The sequence below is a fragment of the Candoia aspera genome, chromosome 2 (genome assembly GCF_035149785.1).
Source record: "Candoia aspera isolate rCanAsp1 chromosome 2, rCanAsp1.hap2, whole genome shotgun sequence".
Lineage (NCBI taxonomy): Eukaryota > Metazoa > Chordata > Lepidosauria > Squamata > Boidae > Candoia > Candoia aspera.
This window is the reverse complement of record NC_086154.1, coordinates 78,148,682-78,166,960: the sequence shown is the minus strand read 5'-3', so window position 1 is coordinate 78,166,960 and position 18,279 is coordinate 78,148,682. Positions and strand designations below refer to the sequence as shown.

Here is an 18,279-nt window from a genome sequence, read left to right as displayed (position 1 = left end):
TAAAGCTTTATGTAGATAGTTTTTTCTTTCTTCCTAAAAACATTATTTCAAAAATCTACTTTGTAATTAAATTGATTCTGGTGAGTAGAATGGTATCAGGAGGGAGAGAGAGAGAAAAAAACCCTACAATTATACCTATTTTAAAAATTAACCATTACTTGCCAAAAGAACATCAAACCCACTTAGCGGACATCCGTTAATCCAGTGGTTAGCTGTTTCAGGCTTTAATGCATACTGTTTTACACGTTAACGGTTTTGAAGTTCCAGGCCAAGGCTGACCTTTCACATCTGCTCCTTTCACAGTAGGAATCTCCACTTACAGCTTCCTGTCAGAGCAGATTGCAATGACAAAGTGCAGAACTTGTGCTGGCTGCAATTTTGTTTTTGATCAAAATTATTTCTTTCACAAACAATCACGTTTGCTAAAATGTTACATCTGCTCTGCAAAACCGCTGGCAGCGCCACAGTTTATCAGTTGAGATCAAGTACAGTTTTTCATTTTGCGTTTTCAGAAAGCTGTAAATCAGCCTTAGATATGTTTGCTGAAGCTCACAATTTTTGTTGTTTCCTGCCCCTTTGTGTTTTGGTATATTTGTTTTGGCAAGACCAAGAAAGACAACTTGTTGCTATGTCAAAGGAACATAAACATGTCTAAAATTGGGGGTGATGGTGGTGAGGTAGATTATATATTTTTTTTCCCTCTAGAAACTGAGGACCAATTCAGAGTTGTAGTATAACGTTATTAACTATACTATTATAATTGCAATGTAACATCTCGATCTAATAATGAATTACAATAGTTCCTTGATTTTGTTTTTAACATTATGAAATGAAGGTCTCTATAAATAGTAATAGCTAATATCCACCCATGTTGATCAGTGCTGTTATAATACATACTGTTGAACGTTGTTTTGTTATTTTTTCTCTTCTAATGTTTTTCTGGGTGTGCTGCTCTGAGGTGTTGTGAGTACAGCAGCAGAGAAATGTTAGTAAATTAATACAAAATAATACCATTTGGAGTTTTTAAAAGGCATAATTTCTTATTGTTTGATTCTATTTCCTTGAAGAAAAAATACTACTTTAACAGTTAGAAATGGATTAGTGTTGAACAATTAGAAGTGGATTAGAGTTGCTTGCTTCACAAAATACCATGTTTCTTTAACTGGTGGTATCCTTTAATTTAATTTAATTCAATTTGTATCCTTTAGTTTTTATAGGGCTTGCTAAAGAATCGTCTTACTTGTTTTAGTCTATAAATGTGATTATATTCAATTATTCAATTAAACATATTTTAGAATCAAAAGGGGTCTCTTTTAGATTCCTGAACACCATAGTCTTTTATTTTCATTTTCATCAACATATATTAGAAAGGAGAAACAGTACATCATGGTAAAATGTTTGCTGTTTAGCCAGTTTGTTAAAGGTCGCAAATATGAGAGCTTTTGTTTATCTGTCACATCACTCAGATAGGATTGAAGGCAGATTTTTAACATGATTAACATTGCAATCTTCTTCTATACTCAGAAGTAAGTCCCACTAAATTCAGTAGGGTTGATTTTCTTGTCAGTGGTGAGAGAATCATAGCTTAAATATTTTAGTTGAGGAATCATACTGATAACACGTGGAACACAGAATGAATTACTTACATTTAAGTCCAAAGAAAATCAGTATAAAAAAATAGTTATAACTTGCTTAAGGCCGATCAATTTTAGTGGTAACTGAATGCCTGTATCTTTGAATCCAATAAAAAATCTGCAAACCTAATGAAATGAAAACAAATTTCTTAGTTTAGACTCTTTCTCACCTCCCCTCTTCCACATAAGGCTGTATTATTGATGTATTATTCACATCAAAATAGTTGTAGAAATTTTAGTTTAAATTTAGATAGGATGTTAAAAATCTATAAAAAGCAACATCCTAAAATAGATAGATTAATATATAGATAGATTTCACTGAATATTTTTATGGATGCTAAAGAAGGAAAACCACACATATAATGCTGGGTTAGTCTAACTTTGCCTTTCCTGATTGCTTATTTTATTAGGATCTAAAGTGTCATCTATTCTGAAATATAACTTAAATATTTCATGCTTTGATTAAATACTGGGTTGAATTGTAAGTAGATCCATTGAAATTAATGGGATTTAAGTTAGTTATAACCAATTTAATTAGAATGTATTCCCATAATTTAACCTAAGTATAATTGAAAATAGGTTCACACAACACAATGGTATGATTTCGTTTTACCAAGGTTTTTTGAACAAACAACAATTGTCTATGTTCATATACCACACCAAGCGATAAACGATGATTTATATATTACAATCTGCAGTGGCTGGGTTTACAAGATAGAGTAAGTCAAAACCAAACAAACTATATTATGATTTAGTTTGTTGCTGTGATCCATGCTTGAGTGTAGATTCAGCCAGTTATATATAAGTTGTTCACTAGGAGAATGTTGGTGTGGAAAAATCTACACTTCCAGATAGATCCTAGTACCATTCTTTGTTTCTGTCAACATCCAAAGGCCAGTGTGGGAGATTTATACCATCTCAGCAAACTGTGGTACAGCAATTATAATTTCTCCAATTTTTCTGCAAGAGACCTAGAATAGCTATTCTACATAGGCTTGAGAATGAGTGAAAGATCTGAGTCAAGGAGTAATTGTATATGAGGGGGACAGTCCCATGCTAGGAAATGTATTGCAGTCTTAGATTGGGTTTTTTGGTTTTGTTTTGTTACTTGAGCTGAATCCCAAAAGCAGATAATATTGCACAAACACTGAATTAGGCCTGAGAATTGTTATGACCTGGCAGTTAAATAATACTTTTTATTGTTAATTTAAAAGAGATGTGACTTAACTTTTTTAAACAAAGGCGATGTTTCTCAGGAAATTCGTTTTAGAAAGCAATGGCAACATTAGTTAAAATACGTTTGGAATAAAAATTTCCAAAGTAGTCTTTGGCTGTCCCAGGGTTGTAACTATTGCAACATTTGTATTTTTAATCTTATTCAAATGATATTAGTTTGCTTTTATATGACTACAATCAGTCATTGGGTTTAGTCCATAGAAGTGCATGCATTTATATGAATGATTATGTTTATTAATGTCTTTTGAGAAGCAAATAGATAAAACAAATGCATAAAAAAGAGAAGGAGCCAGAATATAAAACACCTATAGAAACACCAGTGTTATTAGTATTATCCATTTGTAAGTAAGATTTTGAAAGTTAAAAGTTCACAATAAGATTCCATATTTTCTTTTTACCACTCACTAAAAGGGGTTACAGGGTAGAACATTTTTAATTCTGAAACATGTAAAGTTAATACTCTATATAGCTTTAAAGGATGCCTCCAATGAATATATCACACCCTGCCTTATAGAGTTGGCAGCCACACAAAATTTGATCATTCATAAAGACACATATTATCTAGTAAAGTAAAGGACCATGAAATTAGTTTGTCAGGTTTTTAAGAACAGGGGAGTAGCGAAGCAAGGCATGTTCCATTGTTTCAGTTTCTCTCTGTCATAGAGGTCCAGTTGTGGCTCATACAGAATTTCCTGAATCTGCCCTCTAATATTATCACATGCAAAATGCTGAACTTAGCTAGTGTGAAAAATCAGTGCAGTGCAGCAGGCAATAGACAAGCAGCTGGATTAAAACATTGCTTTATTCCAAAGTATAGATATTATTTACAGGCAACACTCAAATATCTCTATACTGTAGATTGGAATCCCTTATATTTTTACAGTTTCCTTGCCTTCTTCAGACTGAGTTTGAATTTGTTATGTATTTAAGAGACAACCAGCTTGGTGTACTGATTAAAGGCACTGGACTAGAAGCTGGGACACTGAGTTCTGGATGATTTTGGGCCAGTCACTTTCAACCCTAGGAAGAAGGTAATGGCAAATCACTTCTGAAAAGGTTACCAAGAAAACTGCTTGGACTTGTCCCTGTAGTCCTCAGGAGTGAAGATTGACATGAAGGTACAAAATAAAAAAAATTAAAGTTCTTATTTTAAAACTCTCACAGCATTTTACAGTTAAAATATCAGCAATTTACTACAGTTAAAATATAAATTGAAACATTATATAAAATATGTAATATATAATAAGAAATAAAATTAAGCAGTTATAAAACCAGAAGTAGAAGATCAAAATAATTAAGACGCTTGGGAAAATAAAATATCTTGGCCAAAATAAATAAATAAATAAAAACCCATGCCAGGCATACCTCAATGGAGAGAGCATTTCAAGTTAGCGAGCAACCACTGAATACACCTGGCCCTGGTAGCCACCTACTGGGCCTCAGTGTGAAATGGTATCTGGAGGAGGTCCTCTGACCTTGTTTTCAGGGTACTAGTAGAAACATCCAATATGAAGCAGTCCTTCACGTATTGTGTTCCAACGCAATGAAGATCTTTATAGGTTAAAACCAGCACACTGAATTGGGAGCAACAGTGAACTGAGAGCAGGAATTGATATGATGTGTTCATATTACCCAGTTCCAGAGAATTGTTGTACAGCCTACTGAAATCTCTGAAACTTCTTCAAGAACTGGCTCACGTAAAAAGCATTGCCATAATCTAAAAGAGAGGTTATCAGGAGATGGATTATCATGGGGCTGTAGCTGGAGCATCAGCCTAAGCTGGTGAAATTTATTTGCATCATAGAGGCTGTTTGTACCTCTACATCCAGAAGCACACCCAGGCTATGAATCAAATTGTTTTGGGAAGTGGTGTCCCATCTAGATCAGGTTGAATCCCATTCCTCTGGCACAAAAACTATCTACTAACAGCATGTCTTGTCTGAATTGAGCTTCAATTCATTACAAAATTTGGAGAGTTTGTCTGATAGAATTTTCTTCCACCTCAGTTTGAAATTGTCAGCCAGGATTAACAGTTCATTCAGCTGGAATGAAAACGAATTCTAACCAGTGGTCATAAAGATAGCCAGTTTGGTCTAGTGGTTAAGGCATTGGGCTAGAAACCAGGAGACTGAGAGTTCTAGTCCTGCCTTAGGCATGAAAGCTGGCTGGGTGACCACTCTCTCTCAGCCCGACTCATCTCACAGGGTTGTTGTTGTGGGGAAAATAGGAGGAGGAAGGAGTATTAGGTATGTTTGCTGCCTTGAGTTATTTATAAAAAAATAAAGGTGGGATAGAAATTAAACAAACAAACAAATAAAGCTAATCCAAGTCTCTGTTGAGATCATCCTGGTTTTAAAACACAATACAATATTTTTGCACATACCTAGGAAAGTAATTGAAGGAATCTGTGCTTTGCTGCTTCAAGACAGCTTTAGTCTGTAAGAATGGAGATGTCAACGCAAGTATAATTCCTACAAAATTCTAGTAATTTATGGATTGGAATAGGCTTGGCTAATAAAAGGTGGAAATAGAAAATTGGTAAGTACTTTGTGCCTAGAATTCAGAATTGTCATTGGGAGTAAGCTGCCTGGATGTAAATCCTGCAAGCTGCTCACCTTAACCCCCGGCCCAGTTCCCTCCCCCCCTTCAATGGAATGGAAGTGACCAGATGGCTTTTGTGTGAATAGTCAGCACAAAAATATGTTTATTGTTTGTTTAATTTTCTTGGTTGATATGCTTAATATATTTTTCAAAAGCTTTTCATATAAAGCCAAATGGATTGAATGATTATGTTTTTGTATCTGGCTCTTTGTATTTCTATCTGCATATTAGTACCAATCATAATTTTTGTATGGCCTTTTTAATGGTTTTTTTGTGGAGGAAGGCGATATTACACTGAGAATAGCTATTAAGTAAGTAAATTAAGTTTAATGTCTATTAAGTAAGCCACCTAGAATCACATATGTGAGATGGGCAGCTACATAAATTTAATAAAATGAATGAATGAATGAATGAATGAATGAATGAAATTGTTATTCTACTTTTCTCAAAGTTCAATAATGTAAAATGGTATAATGTAAAATGATCTGAATTTATACCTGGAGTTTTCAGCTTGAGCCCAGAACATTCCTGGAATGATCAGAACAGTGTTGGAACACTTCCAGTAATGTCAGAACAGCTGATAATTTGAAATATTTTGTATACCACTATCAAACAGGATTTAGTTAAAGTGAATGTAAGATAATGTTTTGTTGTAGTATACAAAATATTCTGGTAAATAAAAGTCATGTGAAGGATTTGTTCAAAAGCTTATACTCTAATCAGAAGAAGATCCCAAGTGTTTTATTTTTTCTGGAAAATTATAACAAAGCAGCCCTTGGAGTTAACTTTATCCAGTAAACTTTGAACTTTACTTTTTTGAGTTTAACACAGACTTCATTATGTAAAGCAACTGATTGCATGAACAGGTGCTTTCCAGCTTAGAACTTGGAAATTTATACTGGCAAACTCTGAAGTACAGTGTTTTGGTTAGAAGCTGAAAAGCCCATTTACTGTAACAAAAATACAAACATTCCCCCATTTCTTGTATTTCCTAAGAAAAAGGTATCTTTATTTTCTCCTTCTAAGGGCAATGCATGATAACTAACATATGGAGAAATGAGATGTTGATTGGCAAGAGATTCTGTGATCAAACATGGAACATCTAACATTTGCGTTCAGTTTTTTAAAGATTCATCTGGTATTTTTACTAGTTTTCTGTTACAAGGTTTATTTTATTTATTTTAAATGCTTTAAATAAAAAAATGAACTAAAAAAACACCTTTCCTTGAATCTGGAAAATGTCTCATATTGAAGACATGAAAATCATACTTTAAGAAGAATAAAGATGTATTTGGGCAATATCCTTAAAGATAAATATGATTTGTCAGAATTGTATTCCAGAAATGTTATTTGTTTGTTTGTTTATTATTTAACCTGTATGCCTTCTGACTCCCAACAACTCTGGGTGCCTCACAACAATCAAAACAAGGAAATTACAATAGAACCATTAAAAGAAAGACAAAAGATGGCAAGAATGACAGAGCAGTTGGAAACAAAGGAAGGGGCTGCATTCTCCCTTGCCAAAGGCCTGGGGGAAGAGCCAGGTCTTCACAGCTCTTCTAAACAGCAGCAGAGTGGAGGGCCATCAGATCTCACTGCTACAGTGTTTAAAAGTTTAGGAGTTTAAGGTGTGAGCCAGAAAATAGATGCACCCCTCATATATATTTAGGGTCATTCAGATGCATGTGCATAGATGGCTGACCTTCAAACCATATCACAACTTTTCTTAGTTTTATTAAAGACCATTTGCCATCATTGGTTGGAGGTGGAAAAAAAAAGGAATGTTGTCTGAATAAAGCAAATATGTGCTCTTTTGTATTCCTAGAACTAATTGCATATGGTGTTTGATCTGTCTTTTAGATGAAATTGCTCGTAGTTTGCAGATTGCTTTTTTAGGTTAGATGATGTATTATGTCAGGTATATCTGGATGATTGTGAGAAATCAATACATATTGAATAGGTATATATAAGTTTATATATGGCATTCTACTTTATAGAATCAAAATTCTAATCATTGCCAGTTGTTTCTTCATAAATAAAAGGAATTTACAACTCTTCTTTTGGTCTAGAATGGTACCAAAAACTCTTTGCAATAATAAATAAAGCAATGATAAAAAAAATAAAGGCATAATTGCAGAACATTTTTAAATGTATTTTCCCCCCCTTTTGACTGTTCTCCCCACTGCTCTGATATAAAATAGGTATTCATTTGCACTCTACCTAATGCCAATTGTGTGCTAATTTTAGTGCTTTAAATACATGTTTCCACCTGATTTCTAATCCACTGTTTTAACTCACTGAGGGACCTGGTGAAAATGTCTATAATATCATTCTTATGGAAATCTCATTGTTTGGATGGCCTTTGAAATATGTAGCTCCTAAAACTAACTGAGATTAAATTATATTTATTTAAACTATTTTCTTCTTCAGTTATTGATATTTTTTGTATAAATACTTGTAACCATTTAACCTACTTTTCCTTGAAACTCCTGAAACTTTTGACATTATGTTAATACCTGAATGTAAAAATATTCCAGCATGTAATAGCTCATTCCTCTTACCCACAGTTTGACTTGGCTGCATTTATTCTTCATTTCTTGAAAATTAGCAAATCATATGACAATAAACAGAAATGTCCTCAGTGAAGAGAGAAGGGGAAACTGTTGTTTATCTGGTCAGGTGGTTTAGATTAGCGGTGGTGCTGGTCTGTATTATGTTACTTTAAATCACAGTGTCCCAAAAGGACATAAATTATGAAGATTGTTACAGTATGTTTCATCCAATGTAAGATCAACAAATTGGAATAATTTTATAGGAAAATCACAGCAGTTTGGCAAGACACTTGTTGAAGAATTTGATCTAACATGAAGTTTTGTTCACATTATTTGTTAATATGTAAAACATTGTTTGAATAACATATGAAGTGTAAACGTTCTAAATATCAAAGGCAAGAATGGCTTTTACAAGATTACACAGAGTGGCAAACTACTTATAATAGATCAGAGTTTTTGCTTTTGCTGTCAAAATGTTTGATACAGAGCTGACTAGCTAGTTTCTTCACCATAATAATTGTAAACAAGTTGGAAACCATAGCCTGCGGTTGTAGTAAAACGAGTAACGCCTTTTCTGTGTAAGCTCTTGGAAGAATACAGAAATAGAGTTTAGGGTTTAGGTTGAGTTAAGTTAGGTACAGTTCTATCTGACCTTTCCTTAGACATTAATTCATAGAATCTCTCTCATACAGTATATGAATGAGCTGGGAAGATAAGGCCACCCGCAGTCCAATTGCATTCCAGTGTGATGTATCCTCTTTGAATTAGAATGAAAGAATCTATATATTTAGAGCTCAGAATCGTTTAGTAGCACAGTTGGCTAAATACAGTGAAGGTATTATACATGAATAATTTTTATGTTCTTCTGAAAGTGAAGCCTGCAGAGCTCATGTTTCCACAGTGGGCTAGTTGTCCAGACCAGTGTTTCTTAAACTGTTTGTTCTCAGGACCCCTTTCCAATTTAAAATTATGGAAGACCCCAAAAGAGCTTTTGTTTGTATGGGTTATATTTATCAATATTTACCATATCATAGTTGACACATTCTTGGAATATTTACTCATTTATCCCACTTCTATGGCTGCTGATCTCCACAAGTGACTTGTGATTTATTGAGTCATGTAAAAATAACATATTAACATAACAATATTAAAATAATAATATTAAACCCATTAGATACGAACATAAATAAAATATTTTTCTTGAAAAACTTTATTTTTTTTAACAAATTAAAAAGAATAATGAGAAGAGTGACATTGTTTTAAATTTTTGCAAATTTCTTCAGTATCTGGCAAATAATTTTGGTTTCTCAGACTGGCGAGAGGGTCTTGAGGGATCATGGGTCCTCGGACCCCACTTTAAGAAACACTGGTCTATACTGTTGTCTTTTTTTCCTGTTTCCTTGTGTCTTTTGGTTGTTAGTTTGAACATATCCAGAATCTTTTTTTTTTTTTGGTATATCCTTAAGCCAAGGTATAACTCTTTTGTGTAGCAATAGGAGTTAATTCAATTATACTATAAGTTTAGGAAACTTAATTAAAAACATTATACAGCTTCATAAAATCCAATTTAAAAAATTCTGTTCAGAGACTTGCATAGAAAACAGGGTATTAAAATTAAAATTATCAAGAATTTTAACCTTTACTGTCAAAATTAATGCAGTTATCAATGGAATATTGACCCATCAGAAGCCTCAGGCTAGGTAACATGGGATTAATGTATTTTTCCCTTATTGAATGCTTAAAGATTGGGAAGGCATACATAATGAATAAATATTTATATTGTTACTGTTTTTCTTTGAGGATTCTTTCTCTTTCGGTTAAAAAAATCACATAGCACTTTAGATGAGTTATTCGATAAGCTATAATGAAAATGTTTGGATTAAAAGGACCATGAGCAGCAGAAGAAAATATAATAGACTTGTTCTGTTAATTTTTATACAAGCAAGAGGAAGACTCTTGTATTTGAGTGTTGCAATGCAGAAATGCAATGGGAAAGGTGCAAGCTGTAATATGTAGCAGTTAAGGAACAACATGTGCAAAAGGGAGAACTCTTCTCCTCTTGGGTTGGAAGCAACTCTTCCAGGAGGAGTAAAGGTTTGTCCTGGTGTGAGGTTAATTTTGGAACTAAACCACTAAGCTGAAAAAGTATAGTAGTTATCTTAGACAGACTTGTTAAGAAAAATGTAATTGACTGCAAATTGTATAATACAAATGTGCAAATTATATATTTTCCGTATACATCCTATATCAGTCCTACTGTAATAAGATTCTCCCAGAATGCTCTCCAAGACGATTTTTGATTCTTAGGGGAAAAACAGTCTTCAATATGTAAGCTTATTCATTAGAACTTGGTTCTCTTTTTCTGTTGAACTATTTTAAGACCTGCGCAATGAGTTGGAAAAAACAATCCAGATGCTAAAATATCCTTCTTGTGGTAAGCTTAACAATAGTGCTGATACGAAGGTCAAGGCCATGGTGGATTTTTTTTTTCAAAATAAACAAAACACTTTCTAACATGAAGTGTTTGGCTTGCTGGTAAACAAAACTTACCAAAACTAATTTGACTACTGCCATACCGTGTATGCTTGACCATGATCTTGGCTCACAGACTGCTTAATAATATTCATTATTTTAAATTAAAGTTGAAGAATTGCAGACTCTTGCTCAAATTAAGATTGGTTGTGTTGCCGGAATCTGGCAATTACTTTAATTGATCACCAGATAGTTTCCTTGATCACCAATTACACCCAATTACTGATTATGTTTCAAGACGTGAAGAAATGTCCAAACTGATTATGTAATAATGTTTTCATATATAATCAATCCTAAATAGCTTTTTTCCCATTCCCAATTGTATTTTATAAAAAGAAGGTTATAAGCCTACAGATACAAAAGGTGATCCATAAACAATAAAGTTCTGATTTCATTTAATTAGCAAGGGAAGTATTTAGGAGGCTTAATGGAGATTGCTCTGCTGAAATTACTTCAACAGACCTGCTTTTCATTTTCATGGTACAAAATATATGTAAGGGGGAGACTGCTGTGCAGGTTTAAAATGGACTGTAAACCAAGGTATGTGTCTCTTAGATGTGCATATAAACCTGACTGGAGCAAGGTAAATTTTTACACTATGTTATGAAAATAATTTTACAAGAACCGTAAAATATTTTAAAATGTCATAGAACCTTTGAACACCAAGAGTTCCTTCAAGTGCTGTTGTAGTGAATAAATTGAGTTACATTAATAGTTTCATTGGGACTTTAATGTGATTAACTTTTTTTAGCTTGTGTTCAATGGTCTATAAAATTATATTTCAGAAGGCAAGGATCATTACACTCTTAATACTAAAATAAAATCCCACTTGGTTGGCTACTACTGTTTAACCTTTATTTGCTTACTGGGGTTTACATCAGCAGTTCCCAATATTTTCTTTTTGAGGACCATAATCTAAGGATTAACTACATGGTGCCTGTGGACAGTGTGGCATCCATGGCTCTCTCAGAGAGCAATACTGGGACCTAAACACAGATTTTTTTAAAAAAAACAACAACTCAGAATGTTTAGGATCTTGCAGTTTTTTTTGGCATTCTTACCCACAATCTCACAAGATATCAGTTGGAACCCCAAAACCTCAGGAGATTTGGTAATCTCGTGAGCTTTTTGCTATTTATTATTTTTTGGATACCTATACTAGAGGCCAACATTTGCAGATCACCAGTGGTCCCTGAACTAAATGTATAGCCATTGGTCTATATGAGTAAAGCTTTCCTTCTCTATAGCTCTAATTGGTAGCGGAAGCACTTTCTTCACCAGCATAGCTAGATACTCCAAGCAAAGAGATTTCGATATTAAAGTAAACTAAGTAAATGGGAATCTCTAGCTGTTTGGTAAAGTCGAGGGCCAGCGGAAAAAAGGAAGACCTTCAGTGCGATGGATTGATACAATTACCGCAACAATGGATGCAAACATTGGAACAGTCAGGCATATGGTGCAAGACCGAACAGCATTTTGTTCTCTTATACATAGGGTCGCCATGAGTCGTAAACGACTCAATGGCAACTAACAGCAGCAGCAGCTATCCTCAGCAATATCAGTGGAGATCTTCACAGCAGAGGAATGTGGCTTAATCCTCCCTAGGCAGGAACTAAATGGGTGCATTGTCCTCAATCCAATGATTGTTAGAAATAAAAGACCTGGTTCCTTCTGTTGCTGGCAGTATCTTTCCAGTGTCTCAAACAGAAATAGTTTTTATCACTTGCGACCTAATAATTTTGCCTGGAAATTCCAGGGGTAAAGCAAGATTTAGTATTAAGGCAACTGGCACACTGCTTTTATTAGCATATGTTTTTGCTAGATATGTTGCTGACCATAGCAGCCTTTCAGATAATTCCAGTAGAGATTATTCCCAAATTTTATATTTCCAGGGGTTTTTTGGGGGGTTACTGGGAAAGCAGATAGGTATGTAGTCCATTGACTTGCATTGCAGTTATTCCATTAAACTAAGTAATGTTTGCACTATAATTATAATTTTTATCTGTCTTTAGTAGTGTTTTAGGGACTGAATTAAGTATTGATGGTAATGCATTGGACAAGATTCATGGTTGAAAGTCAGTGGTAAGTAGCTAAATGGCCAAAGAAAAACAACTCCCATGTTGCTGACCAGTCATCTGATCAACCTCTGTTTATGGAACTTGAGGAGAATAAAAGTTTCATACCCACAGCTAAAGGCAAGGATTTAACAGTATTGCTCAAGTGTTAGAACATTTCCAAGTCCAAGATAAAGTCCCTCAAAACAAGCGTGAGGTTTTATGACTTCATGGACATATCCATGTAGTTGCAGTTTGCTATTGTCAACTTCTGGGTTGGTTGGCTGTTTTTTTCAATTTCCCAGTCTGCTCTACAGCTCTGGGTTTTCTTGGTGATCTCTTAGCAAAGGACTACCCAGATACATTTGTGCCCTATTTGCTGGAGCAGGCTTCCTTCCACCTCTTTGTAGAATAAAGGTAGTATAGCTTCAAAATACAGGGATTAACTTCATAAATAATTTCAGTGTGAAAGGGATGGCCAGCCTGATATCCCCCTGTTTACTTGCTGCATTCATCAGGAGTTTTTTTGCAACATGGGAGTTGAACTAGTTAATTCAACTGAGAATTACTGATTATTTTGATTTTATCTTTTTTGTATTGTACTGTAGCCTGGAACTGAGATGGAATACACATTCTAGTAAATAAACACAATGGAAACAGTAGATTTCTCTTAAACTACTGAGAATAAAGTAAATACTCTAAATCATGTCATTCATTAAACATGGCATTGTAGAAAATGCCTTATTTTAGAACTATTAAAAAGTAAAGCTAATAGTACTTCCAAAACTAGTTTCAAAACGTTTAAGTTTCGAAACTGCTTTTTACAGTGGCTTGACTGTGAAATGTATCAAGTGGAACAATGGTTACAATTCTGTGATTTACTGGGGAGCAAATAATGTTTCAACTGCCAACAGTTTGATGATTTGTAAATGAAAAACTTTGTTGGAATAATTTGCTCTGATTGTAATGATTGCATTCATCTGACTGGCCAAGTGGTTTGCAAAGTCATGCTTCATTCAGTCAGCAGAGGTAGAAGAAAAAAATACTGAAACTATTATCAACTATTATACTACTTCTTGATTATATGTTTGGTCAAAATTGCTGTCATAGGATTGAACATGGTTTTTTATTCCTGCAAACATTTTTATAATGAGACTTCAGTATATTGATAGATACATGGACTTTAAAAGATCATACTTAATGCATCACAGATTTATTGCTGTTAAAATAATCTTTCAATTGGGTTTTTAGTCTTATTTTGAAATCAGTATGTTTGGCTTGAGCAAGGGAGAATCACTGCGTAATATTGAATTCTTGTTATTTTAAGGACTCACATATTGTGTGCATGTATCTGAGCTGCAGATTTTGTTCTGCACAAGACAAAGTGGGTGAAACAGAGCACATAGAATTTTGCTTTGTTTCTGGAAGCCTTTGGATCAAATCACACCCTGTCCACGAATTCATTAGTGTTAGATAAGCTGATATTTTCCGTGCCTGCAATGTAAGGCTACAGACGTTTGCCTGCTTCATCAGACTTCTGTAACAATTTCTGAAATAATCTCTGTGATGTGGTTTCTTGGTCCCATTCTCCATTACTCGTAAAATCTAACCAGGATTTTGTTTGCTTCACAACTGCATGTATCAGGCCTATACATGCTTGCTTTTTTTTTCACTGTTCATGGAGTTAGATTTTGATACGTTTCTTCTCGTGCATATGCAGAATATAATAATGCTTAATTCTAAAAACTACACATGCATTTAATTTTAAAATCTTTTTCTCTATGCAGGCCTTTGGTTTTATGACTCGTGTAGCTCTTCAGGCTGAAAAGATGAATCATCACCCTGAGTGGTTTAATGTGTATAATAAGGTAATGAACTTATACTAATGAACCAATAATTTTTTCTCTTTTCATTGGTGATAGGGAGATGCCGGGCTCCGAACATATTTATTTTAGGGAGGGTGAACCCTTGAATTTTAAATCATAGCATTTTTCAGTCTTACTTTGTTCACATCTCTGTTGTAACCTTTTTCATGCTATGTCTCCTTCATTCCACGCTTTTTTGCAGTGATTGCTATTGGTAGTATATAAGAATGAGGGCAGGGGGAGTTGGTTCCATTGTTAACTTCAACGCCGTACAGCTGGGGTTGGTTCATTGAGGTAATAGGAAAAATCCACAAACTCTGTTTTACCAGACTTGAAAGTATGATAAGCCTATATTACAGGCAGTGGCATCTTCAGTATCTTAATGCTTTTGTCATAGTGCAGAAAGAAGCATTGCATTGCAAGCTTTCCCCCTTTGGGGGATTGTGTGAAGTTGTGACACATGCAAAAAATGGGCAGGGCTTGCACTGTAACACCACAGTACTGTTTGTGTCACTGCCTCCCTCTTCTCCCTTGTGCTCCCTGCAAATGCTGATTATTCCAGGTGTGCCTAACTTTTCTGGGCCATACCTGATCTTTGAAATGCATACCAGGGGCCTCACTCCAGAAAGTAGCGGACAGGGAACAAGACAGAAAAATAACAATTTTATTTACAATCACATTAAAATAAATAGAGTTAATATGATGATAACTGTATTTTAATTATTTCCCCTTCTGCCCCATACACAATTTAGTAGCAAAATTTTGAGATCTTTAGGAGCTGACCAAGGTTTATGTGAGCCCTGCTGTTCACACCTTTGCAAAATACCAGGAGCAGCAGTTCTTTTCAGATCCTTATTAGCTCTTCAAAAATATTTCTTTCTCCAGGAAGAAGCCCTTTTAAAGTAAAGAAAAATAATAGTATTAGATATTCCTGCCTTCTTATATTGCAAGTTAATTTTCCAAATTATACAGCTAAGAAATATTTTTGAGAACTCTAGATTTTGTAGTGAGTGTAGTTTCAAAATATATCTTCAGTTTAAGAAATAAAATAAAATTTGTGGATGAGTGTGTTGGTCTGTGAAAAACCAACCCAAAATTAAAAGCCTTTAAGAAGGATCTTGAAACTTTCATATGGATAGACACACAATTAGAATATTATGAATATTATTTCCTAACAATTCTCATTTTTAAATGAGAAATTCTTGCTCTGGATCTATTCTTAACATAAGTTTAAACAAGATCCTTATATGGCGATCGAGTTTTGATAACAATTTTTATTCTTATTTTAAATCTAACATTGGGTGTACATTTCTATATTCGTGATACAGTTTTAATTTCTGAAAATTTTATATATATATAATAATCACCACCCATCTCACTCAAAGTTATATAATCTAGACTTATTTTTTCTCTCCTCCCCCAGTAGCTTGATGATCCAAGGAAATTTAGCAAAGTAGAACATAATGTTCTACTGGTGATATGTGAATAATCCCTTGGAGGTAACTGAATCATCAGAACTAGTCTGCAAAGTGTTGCCAGGCTCTTCACCTTTATTTTAAATTGAATAGTTTCTCACTTGCAATTGGTTAAAACTCAATTTCCTTGTGCAGTGAATATATATAAGTTGTTTTTAAAAACATAATGCCAATTGGGCAGAGTCCACTGGTGAGCAAGGCAGTGTTTGTGTTATAATCTGGGATATTTTGATCTTCTGAAGCACAAGGAAGTGGATAGGGTTCTTGGTAGTCTGAATTCTACCACCTGTGGGTTTGATCTGTGGCCCTCCTGGATTTTTTGGATAGCTAAGTGGGGCATGAGCAGCAGCCTCCAGGAGATAATCAGTGTCTCTTGAGGGTTAGACGTAATGTCACTTGCCTTGAAAGAGGCAGTAGTCTGTCTTCTCCTGAAGATGCCTTCCCTAGGTCTGTCTGTCTTTCACAATGTTCACCAAGTTTCCAACCTATCCTTCCTTGTAAAGGTGGTTTAGAAGGTAGTAGCAAATCAGCTACAGAATATCCTAAATGAAACAGGATTTCGGTCAGGATTCAGGACTGAAACAGCATTGGTCACTTTGCTCAATGACTTTTGCTGGGACCTAGATATGGAGATGTCCCACTTTTGGACCTGTTGGACCTCTCAGTGGCATTTAGTGCCATCAACTGTGGTACCCTTTGGGACTGTCTGCAGGGATTGGGAACCAGGAACAGTTTTATTATAATTCCTCTCCCTCTGAAGTGGGCAGTTTCAGTTGGTGTCACGGGGAGGCAGTCCTTGGGAATTCCAATGTGGTGTGTTCCAGAGCTCCCCCCCATGTTATTGGATATAGTATGTACATGTAACTACAGGTGATTTATCAGTTTGAAGTGAGGTGTCATCAACATGCTGATGACACTCAGTTATGCATTGCCAAACAAAGATGCCATAGTAGTCTTTAACTAATGCCTGGATGCTGTGAAGAGTTAGCTCAAGTTAAATTCTCAAGTTAAAGTCAAATTCAAGCTCAAGTTAAATTCTACCAAGATAGAGTTGCTAGTTGTCAATAAATATTTTGGCAATGTTGGCTAGGCTAGTCACATTCCCCCTCCCCCGCAAGGAGTTGGTTTGTGACCTTGGCTTTCTCGTGGATTCCCAGCTATTTCTTAAACAGCAGGTGGAAGCTATGGCCAGGGAAATCTTCACCCAGCTTTGGCTAGTGTACCAATTACAACTCTACCTGGAATGAGATGCCGTACAACATTAATTCATGTGGATCACTGGTTGCCTGGACTATTATAATATATTCAACATAGTTCTGCTTTTGGAGCTGACCTGGCAACTACAGCTGATACCAAATGTGGCAGCCAAATTCCTGACAGGACAGCCTGTTAGGCAAAGATAATACTCATTTTTCAAGTTCCTGCATTGGTTCCAAGCACAATTCTAATTGATGGTCATCACCTTTAGAGCTCTTTATAGGACAGGCCAGGACACCTCTGACTTACATCTGTCCATCCAGTTATTGAGAAAGGCCCTGTTGTGAATGTCCTCCCTTACAAAATACATGGAAGGTGGCCTAGGTGACAGGCCTTCTCAGTGGCAGCCCCACTCTATAGAATACTCTCCCCCCAGAAGTGTGGAGAGCCCCAAGTCTGTTGTTTTTCTGTAAATAGTTCAAGGCAGCGTTTGACCACTAGGCTAGTTTCATTTATTGAGTACCTTTAATGTTTGGTTATTGATAATTCTGTTTTAACTTTTGCATTGTGTTTGGCCTAGTTGTACCCCACCCAGAGTCCATTGGGATTGAGGCAGGCTACAGATACTGTAAATAAATAAATGGACTTTTTTTCCTAGAAGAAGCTCTTTCCAAATGTATTTTGTGGCAGAGGTGTCTCCAGGTTCTGTCTATACCAGACTGCTGAGCTATATAAAGACTTTTTTTGTTTTAAAAGACCAGCACTCTTCCAATTTTTGAATAGCTTGAAGGTGCTTTTTAAACTAAATATACAAATTAAGATGTATGTGAGATTTTCAAACTAAATCTAGATTTGGTCAGTCTGCAAGGAAGTACATTAAATTATGAATTGTTACGTTCTTTGTTTTTTTTAATGTATTTACTTGTAATTTTTTTTAATTTTTGTTTTTGTATATGGTGAATTGTTCATTGTTTATCTTTTTTCTTTCTTGTTAAAAGGTCCAGATAACTCTCATTTCCCATGACTGTGGTGGCCTGACAAAGCGAGATGTCAAGCTGGCTCAATTTATTGACAAAGCTGCTGCGTCTTGTCTAACAACTGGGTGCTAAAATAATCATAAAACATAATTCTCT

General features: G+C 35.0%; 1 protein-coding gene across 2 annotated transcripts in view; it reads left to right on the top strand.

The window, feature by feature from the left end:
* The window catches only part of PCBD2 (pterin-4 alpha-carbinolamine dehydratase 2), a 40,544-nt gene extending 22,265 nt beyond the window's left edge, over window positions 1-18,279 (top strand). For both annotated transcript variants that reach the window (XM_063292307.1, XM_063292308.1), the window contains 2 exons: window positions 14,397-14,477; window positions 18,145-18,279. In XM_063292307.1, the coding sequence (XP_063148377.1) occupies window positions 14,397-14,477; window positions 18,145-18,255 (192 nt within the window). In that variant the 3' untranslated portion in view covers window positions 18,256-18,279. The remainder of the gene's footprint in view (window positions 1-14,396; window positions 14,478-18,144) is intronic.